The 9,560-nt window shown below is 29.6% G+C and overlaps 1 protein-coding gene across 1 annotated transcript; it reads right to left on the reverse strand.

Moving 5' to 3' along the window:
- Nucleotides 1-5,146: 5,146 nt before the first annotated feature.
- Nucleotides 5,147-8,615, reverse strand: LOC101493327 (receptor-like protein kinase 7). Its single transcript, XM_004501014.4, has 2 exons — nt 5,966-8,615; nt 5,147-5,774 (listed from the first exon to the last, which is right to left on the reverse strand). Exons 1-2 carry the CDS (start codon nt 8,541-8,543, stop codon nt 5,395-5,397), a joined length of 2,958 nt encoding a protein of 985 aa, XP_004501071.1. The 5' UTR covers nt 8,544-8,615; the 3' UTR covers nt 5,147-5,394.
- Nucleotides 8,616-9,560: the final 945 nt, after the last annotated feature.

A 9,560-nucleotide genomic window follows, 5' to 3' on the forward strand; every position in this document is an offset into this window, starting at 1 on the left:
TAAATTTTATAAGTAATTATATGTTCATATTTATTAAAAAAAAATTGCGAGTACGCAGATGAGTTTGTATCTGATTACCATTTCCAGTGGCACATTGACACAAATGCATAAAGCATTGTTTTGTCTTATTCTAAAATGAGTTATCTCCTCCCTTGTTGTATGTCATTTGGTATTAATTGCTCGCATAAATTAAAGACAACATATGAGTTTTGGTTTGTTGTTGGTCCAAAATTCACATAAAGAGATTGGACTGCATACTACTATCATTGAGTTCTTTAGTTATACAATGGACTCTTTTCAACTATGAACATATGCAAACTAAGACTATCCTCTACTTCAATGCCCCAACCTGATTTTCTCCAAAGGTGGTTCATCAAGCCTCTTTGTTTCCTTATTTATATAGTTTTTATTTATTTATTTATTTTTCAGATTTTAGTTTCCGATAATAGGATTGTTTTAAATATTTTTTGAATATTCTATTCTAATTTTCAAAAATTAAATTTCTAATAAAAAGAAAGTACAATTTTAATAATTAAAAAGAAAAAAAAACTTTAGTCTCTGTACAAAAATTCTTAACTTTTTTAGTTTTTAATTTTTTTATTCACTTTAAATCTCTTTTATTTTTTTTAAATGATATTTTTAAATCTTAAAAAAAATATCTGTAATATTAAAATAAAGACTAAAAGTGATTAATTTTTTTTTGAGGATTAAACTTGAAATATCTTAACTTTGTAAGGATTAATAATGTATTAAATAAAAAAAATTCACCGTCATTTTATTATATTATAAAAAATATAATAGGAACGAGTGAACAAATACGAGAATGGATAAACAATCTTTAAACATATTTTAGTAAGAGAGTTTTTCTTCATCTCACGTTTCTTAAAAAAAAACTATAGATGTATTAGGAAAAATAATTGTGTAAATAATAGCATTTTTGTTTGTTCAGAAGTATAATTTGATTAATTTCATACAACATAAAAAATGTGTTTTACAAGTATACTTCTAAAGTGTCTTTGGCGTGGAAAAAAAAAACACTTCCTTATAGAGTAATTATCTCAGCCCAACTTTGTTTGTGATGGGTTTGGTACATTTTGTTAGGCAAGTTGAAATGTACTCATAACTTAAAAAACCACAAACTTGGCTTCATTGGTAAGTTCGTGAGTTTATGCTTGCTGGTCTATATTAGACTTATTAAGCTCTGTAGAAATTATTATTAAGCTATTTATTTAAGTGTTATTATGAAATAGACAGTAACAGTTTTTTTAGATAATAAATACCTTTAAAAAAAATCTACTACTCCAGTCTCAGTTTTTTAAAAGAAAGACAGAATACAATCTAGCCTGCTTCCATCTTATGAGGTAAGTTAGGTTTGAATTGGGTTTCTTAGATAGGAATAACCTTTTGAAAAATGCTACCAACACCTTCTATTTTACTAAACACAGCCACCCTTCTTTGGTATATTATCATATATGCTCCCCCGATGGCCCGATCCATCTAGCTATGATGTACGGGACCGGCTTGATTTGGTTTTGAATAAAGATAAATGGCAACTGATAAAAAAAAAAATTATACCATGTACAGCTACACTTAAACCTGTCGTCTTCAATCAGTTTAAAAATATAATTTTGTTATTTTAATTATATATAAAACTTTTAACTTTTTTATTTTTAATTTTTTCACCTCCTTTTCGAAACAATAGAAAAATTATCTTAACCTTCGAAACTTTCAAAATTTTTAAAATAAAAAATAAGTGGCATTCGAAAATTTTGAAGTTTCAAAAACATAAAATTTGCACAATATTCGAATGTTTTAAAATGACAATCTCTAGAACTTTCGAAATAGGAAAATTTTAAAACTTTCAATATTTAAAAACTTTCGAAATTTTCTAGATTTAGAGACTTTCGAAACTTTTCAATTTTTTTGAAATATAATCCTTATTTAGAAAATTTAAAACTTCTGAAATTTTCAAAAATTTAAAACTTCCAAAAATTATCTATTTTGAAACTTATTATAATTAATAGTTAAAATGATAAAATTGTCTTTTCATATGTCTTTGGATGACAAGTACAACTGTGGGGTGCAAGGTAGAATCCTCGATAAAAAATAGTCGGTTCATTTAATTTGGTTTTTGTTATTTTTTATTTATTTATAAAATCCAAATCAAACTACAATCAATAAAAAAATGGATTAATTTGATTTGGTTCAACTAGATTGACATCTTAAAAGTTTATAAACTTAATTTAGAAATCTTAAAATGTTTAACTTTTAGTTAAACAATATATATTTTTATATTATGAAAATAAATACATAAGCTAAAATGAAAACAATAATATATAATTTTTAAAATAACACATGAAGATAATATATTCTTTAAGATAATTTTGAATACCAGAAGCTCAATTTACATGTAATTTGTATTCAAATCAATAGAATTTTGGAATAGGTTTAATTTGGACTCGAACACAGAAACAAAAATAAAACGGAATCAATTTAATTAGTTTAATTGAATCTTCACTTTCATTCGGAATTATTTTGATTTTTACACCCTGATTCTAATAATAATTTTCCATGCTTCATTCTCCTGTAGACAGTTTTTTGAAACTCGGATCGGATGGCTGGTCCATCTAATTCAACTGTAAACTAAGACTATAACCGATTCGGTTCTATAATTAAACCGACTATACTATTGACTTGATTTTGCATTGTTGACTCAGTCAAAAATCGATTGACTAGTCATTAATTTAATATTTTTTTATATTTTAATATACAAAAATGTGATTCAGGTAATTCGAAACATGATCCTCAATATGCATGAGTGCAAGCCTTATAATTGTGGCGATCAATAACTTGTGATATATATAATTTAATAAACATTATATATTTAATTTTAAATTTTATTCACGTTTTTTATGATTTTTTTATATTATAAATGACACGAATCTGAGTTGTACAATCGAGTCATTTAATTTAACGAAGATAGATTAATAATTCATTGGCTTTATGACTTTACCAAATCGATATTCAAGTCGGTCTTTAAAACATTGCTCATAGAATATCCTCCTCAATTGTTCACTCTCATCGTTTTTGAATAAAATTGTCTCTAATTTGTAAAAGTAATAGTAATTTTATTTACTATAATTTTGTATACACATTTTGGAACTTACCACATAAATTGAGCATTTATATAATTTTATATCCACAAAACTATGGAAAAGTTAATTTCCAATGGAGAGGAATCCAACTCATTGCCATTCTATTAATTGGATTGCTTTTTTTCATTTTCATTTTTTCAGTTTTGAAATTAGATTGAAAGAAAATTGTTCCAAATGGGGCGGGTGGTGTGGGGCATGGGGCAGAATGGATTGAAATACTCGTGGTATTTCCTATACATCTCTCATTTTAAATAAATTATAGAGGTGAACGCGTGTATAACAAAAAGAGAGATGTAAGTAACCTTATTATATTTTTATGGTCTATTTAGTGGTTAAGATAAAGAGAGATACGATAGAATAATTTATTGTATTCTACCTCAATTTAAGATTTAATTATTTAGTATGATATGACATTTAATCATGAATTTTATTTTGATTTGGTTTAGTTAAACAATTATCATACATATGAGTTGAGTTATAAAAGAACATGATAAAATAAAATAAAAAATTACTTATTTTTTTAATTATTTGGAAATAAATTTAATAATAATTATTTTTAAAAATATAAATAATTTTATCATTCTATATAATTTAAAAATAATCTATTGAAATTAGAGTACTTAAAAATAGAATTATTTTTAAAATTATAGAATTTTGAATATAAATTTAATTTTTTCATCAAATTAAATATATAATTTTTATTAGTTGTTATTTAGATATAATATATATCATAGTTCTATTTAGTTTTTCTAACACATGTAATATAATTATTTAGTAATTCATATGTATTGTTTTAAAACTTGAAATTGTTTAAAAAAGTTATAATTAATTTCAAAAAATATGAATGATTTTATCACAAAGGTTAAAAAAATTGTGTATATTACGTATTATGAAAAATAAGATTTTGACATTCAATATTTTAAAGATTACTTATAGAGGTTTTAAAAGAACAAACGTTGTTTTATATTTGTATATTGTAATCAAAATTATTTTATTTAAAAATAAAATTAGTTATAAAAAATAATTTTTAAGAATAGCTACTCAATATTGCTTCTTATTTGAAACTTTTTTTAGATTGTTTTTATATTTTGACTTTTTCAAAAGTGATAACAAACAATAAAAAATTATAATTTTTTTATTTAAATAATAGATTTTTAATCTAAAAGAATTCTACGTTGACAATTAATGAGAATAATTCATTTTTCTGTAAGTGAGGTGAAATAGAGTAATTTGACATATTACATAATAATAATAATTGGGTGTTACTTCCCGGCACTCGATCTTTAATTATTTAAATATTTTATTTTTATTTTAAAACTTTGATTCTTTCAAAAAATTACTATACAATTAATGATGTTTTTCTTTTTATACTTTTAAAAATTCAGAAAATATGTATTAAATGAATTTTAGTTTTACTTAATGAATGAAAAATAAAAAACACTAAATTAATAAATTTATTATTTTTTAACAAAACTAAAAAAATCAAAATTTAAAGACAGATATAAAACTAAGAGTCCATGTATATTTTTTTATGTCAAAAAATAATTCATACCCACGCCACATAAAAAAAAAAGTAGACCATGTATATTATTTTTCCTTCTCAAAATAGACCATGAATTAATAAATGCAAAATAAAGCTTTGGCTTCTACATTTCCTCGTAAAGAAAGAGATGATGGGGACAGTCGCATTGAATTGAATAATAATACAAGAAATTCATCACACCCAATAATTTGATATGAGATGCATGAACATACTTTTGGAATTTCAGCTATCCATTGACCGACTTTTCCATGAAAACAAATTAAGCATTCAATTAGATTTGTCCTTTCTCCACTTCTTCTCTTTTGTCCACTCACATCTCACAATCATCTTGTAGTACTTGCATTTACATTTAATTTAAGGCATATCCCAAATTGAAAAGCAGTGTGAATATCCACCATTTTCATACGAGAACTGTGATTAGATTATCATTATAATCACAACCGTCCAGTGATAAAAAAATATTATAATCACAAGCATCTTGTACTACTACTAATATTATACAGATCAGACAAAACCAGTTATTTGAACCCTATTATAGTAATAAAAAGGGAACTTTTTACTTCTTTTCTTAGTAGTATCTTACAATGTTCCCTCTTCCCTTTAAAATTTACAATCTATAACTAATTAAGTAGTGAAACATTGGTTTCCCTTAGTGATCACTGATCTAAAAACTTCAACCTTTTAAAATTAAACACTTCATTTGTCATTGACTCCAATTTTCTTTCCACTCCCATCTTTGCTGATAACAATTCTAACCAATTTACAAGGAGCAGCATCCTCAAGTTTTTGAACCACAGCTCTCATACTTGGTCTCATAGCCGGAAGAGTTGCTGTACATAAAACAGCAGTTCTCAACACCTTGCAAGCTTCCTCTTTATACATCTCCGGAATTCTCAAATCCACCGCACTCTTAAACTTTTCCTTACTCCCTGCCTTCCCATGAACCCAACTAACTATGTCCTTGTTTTCTCCAAATTCGGATTCACTTGGTCTTTTGCCCGTTACCAATTCCATCAATACCACTCCAAAACTATACACATCACTTTTCTCATTTACTCTGTATGTGTACCCATATTCTGCACCCAATTCAAACAATACAGTCACGTTAATAATAATAACAACACATACATATCCAAAAAAACAATAATCATGCAAACAAAAATATCGTCAACTTAAATGGTCAGTCTTTGCAGTTACGCGTTGTAGACCTTAATTACATAAAAAACAGACATAATAATATTAACATAGTGTTAATTTAGATACTAACCGGGAGCAATGTAGCCGTGAGTTCCGGCTATGATATGGGTAGAATCTTTAACAACGTTTGCACGAACAATCTTAGCAAGTCCAAAATCAGCAATCCTAGGTTTCAAAAACTCATCCAACAAAATGTTACTTGACTTAACATCCCTATGAATCACTGGTCTCTCACACCCATGATGCAAATACTCCAACCCTTTAGCAGCACCAACAGCAATTTCATATCTTGTTTCCCAATCAAGCTCCATCTTCCCACTACTATGAAGCCTATCCCACAAACTTCCATTAGGCATGTACTCATACACCAAAAGACTTGAATCTTCGCTAGTTATACTGCAATAAAGCTTTACCACGTTCACGTGTCTTATAGAACTCAAAGCCTGAACCTCAGCGTCGAATTCATTCGACTTCGATGCACCACGCTTGGATAACATCGGAGTGCTGCTCCATGACTTTTTCCTTGAAGTAAAATCAGTGTTCCAAATGTGTTTAACTGCAAGTTCTTTTCCATTTGCAAGTGTGACTCTATACACATTCCCTGAACCTCCTTTTCCTATTAGATTCTCTTGCTTAATTGAATCAAGAACCTCATCTTCTGTAAAACTCAATACATGGAACGATTTCACATCCCATGATTCTTCCTTCAAAGAACGTTCTCTTCCATATTTATTACCCTTTTCACTTTTCTTCAATTTCAAGTACACACCCAAACAACAAAGAAACAAAACCAAAGCTACTGTGAAACAAAGGAGAAGGGCAAGAACGTCTTTTGACATTCCATTAGTTTCAGAGCAACGCTTGAAAGAACCAATAGCGTCAAGAGTACATAAACCTGGGTTACCAGTGAGGCTTCCATTGTAAGCTTGAATAGTCAAAGCCACTGGTATTAAACCAGATAATCGATTATGAGATAGATCAAAGAGACTCAATTTAAGTGACGTTAAACTCTCAGGTATTTCACCAGAGAGTTTGTTGTTCGAGAAGTTAAGAGAATTTAAAGCCGGTAACAAACCCAACGTCGAAGGGATTTTATCGGAAATTAAATTTCCTGATAAATCAACGTCGCTGAGTGAGGTGCAGTAACCTAAAGATTCCGGTATTGAACCTGATAACTTGTTAACCTGTAAATGAAGGTTACCAAGGATTTTAAGCTCTCCAATACCTTCTGGAATGTTCCCAGTAATTTCATTCTCGCTAAGATCAATAGTCACCAACGACGTCGTTTTTGAAATCTCTTCTGGTATTTCACCGGATAACCGGTTCTTTCTTGCGAATATAATTGCTAAGTTTTTTGCCTTTTGAATATCTGAGGTAATAGAACCTTCTAACTGATTCAATTCAATATCAATTATTTCAACAATTGGTAATCCCCAAATACCGGAAGGAACGGTACCCGAGAGCGAGTTGTTACTCACTCTTAATCTCTCCAGAGTTAAACAGTTACCGTAAGTTTCCGGTATCTCTCCGGTGAAATTATTCTGAAGCATAAGAAGCGCGTGCATTTTTCCTTTGTTACACATATACGGTGGAATCGAACCTGTTAAAAAATTCTCCGAAACGTCGATGAAATGAAACTCTGTATTCGAACCAATCTTCTGAGGAATAGGACCTGTTAATTTGTTTCTGTAAAGGGACAAACCGTTTAGACGTTTGAATTCGCCTAACTCCGATGGAATTTCGCCGGATAAATTGTTTTCAAAGAGTTGAAGCGAAACGAGATTGGTTAAAAACCTTAACTCAGAGAGATTTCCTTCTAAATGGTTCATTGATCCATCGAAATTTTGAAGTTTTTGTAGGTTTCTAAACCCGATCGGAATCTTTCCGGTTATTGAATTATTGTAGAATTCAAGCTGCCAGAGTTTCTTAAGGTTGACAATATCTCCGGGAAGTTCTCCGGTGATGAAATTATCGGCGAATTCTAATTCGGTAAGTTCCGTCAAGTTACCGATTCCAACCGGTAAATTTCCACCAATGTTACAGTTACTCATGTAAAGCCAATTAAGTTTCTTGAGATTCAAAACCTCTTTAGGAAACGGCGTTAGATCAAAAGCGTTATCTCCGACGCTTAACTGTAACAGTCCCGTTATATTTAACAGAGACTGCCACGGAAAAGTTCCAGAAAATCCACTTTTGTTAACGTAGAGATATTGAAGTTGGTTAAGTGATGATATATCTGGGAACGTTCCTGTGAAAAAGTTGTTACCTAGATCTAGAAACTGTAAGTTAACACAGTTTGTGAGATTTTCTGTGACTCTGCCGTGGAAATAGTTGAAACTTAAGACAAGTTTAGTGAGAGATTGAAGGTTGCAGAGTGAGTCTAGAGGGAGAGTTCCGGAGAGATTTTTATGGGAGAGATTTATTTCTGTGACGGAATTGATTGAGTTGCAGGTGATTCCTTTGAAACTGCAAACGGAATTGTTTGGATTCCATGAGTTGAAGAATTTGGTGTTTGAATTTTGGAGGGTAGATTTTACGTTGAGTAGAATTTGAAGCTCGTTGGATTTTGCATATGTGAGGAGTGAGGAGAGTGAGAAGAGAAGAACGAAAAGAGAGAGGAGTTGCGAGGAAATTGAGGGGACGAACATATTGGAAGGTTGAGGGAACAGAGAAAAGAAGAAGCAGTGAGAACGAGATAGTTTATTTTGGTCTTACGAGTTTGACGATTAAGTAGTAGTAGTGAGGTTCGAGGAAAATAAAGTTGTGCTCACTGCACTGGTGACGTGGCGCCAAATTATTTATCCAAGATTAAAACGGCATCGTATGTAGTGGTTTTAAAGGTTGGTTTCATATGTCTGTTATAACGGTCCCTTTCTTTTTGTGTTTTTACCATCGGTGATCAGTGCTAATTGTTATTGCTGCTTTTCCTAAAGCACTCACGTGTTTTCTTTTCAAAAATTGATTCTCGCAATCTGGCCCCTCAAACCAATGAACCACTCGTGTTCTCCGTGTGGAAAATGGCCAACCGTGCGGTAACTTCATGCAATGGAGCCAATGTACTTAATTTCATACAGTCCATTGTTTGGACTAGTAAACGATGATTGCATGAAGATTAAAATAAATGTTACATATGAAAAGTGGTATTTCAAAGTATAACTTTTTTATTCAATAAAATAATATTTACATTTTTTAATAGTAAGTTTTTACTTTTTTATTTTTTAACATATATTGTACAATATCTAAAAGACAAATGTTAAACATTCGCCAAAAGTTAAATATGTGTGTTAGTTTTTATATTAGTTAGTTTTACTATGTCTTTATTTTTGGATTGTTATAATTATTTTATTATGCCATTATTTGATGCTTGGAAGCGCTGCAATATATGGTAATTTATTGGATTACTCGTACTCTTTTTTCTTCTATTGCTCAAAGTACAATACACATTGAGAATTCAAAAAATTTATGAGATCATCTAAAGAATCGATTTTCTAAAGGAGACAATTTTTGTTTTTATGATCTTCTTCAAGATTTACATTCCATTAAACAAGGTGATAAATCATCTCTGATTTCTTTACTACATGGAGTATTTTTTGGAAGGAGTTAGAGGTTTTACAACCCATCACCGATTGTTCTTGCTCTACTTCATCTGAGTGTAGTTTACAAAA

Source organism: Cicer arietinum, chromosome 5 (genome assembly GCF_000331145.2).
Source record: "Cicer arietinum cultivar CDC Frontier isolate Library 1 chromosome 5, Cicar.CDCFrontier_v2.0, whole genome shotgun sequence".
Classification (NCBI taxonomy): Eukaryota; Viridiplantae; Streptophyta; class Magnoliopsida; order Fabales; family Fabaceae; genus Cicer; species Cicer arietinum.

Coding starts and splice junctions, on each gene's coding strand:
- LOC101493327 (XM_004501014.4), bottom strand. CDS start 8,543: ATGTTCGTCCCCTCAATTTCCTCGCAACTCCTCTCTCTTTTCGTTCTT. Junction 5,775..5,965: donor TCACGGCTACATTGCTCCCG/GTTAGTATCTAA, acceptor AATTGGGTGCAG/AATATGGGTACACATACAGA.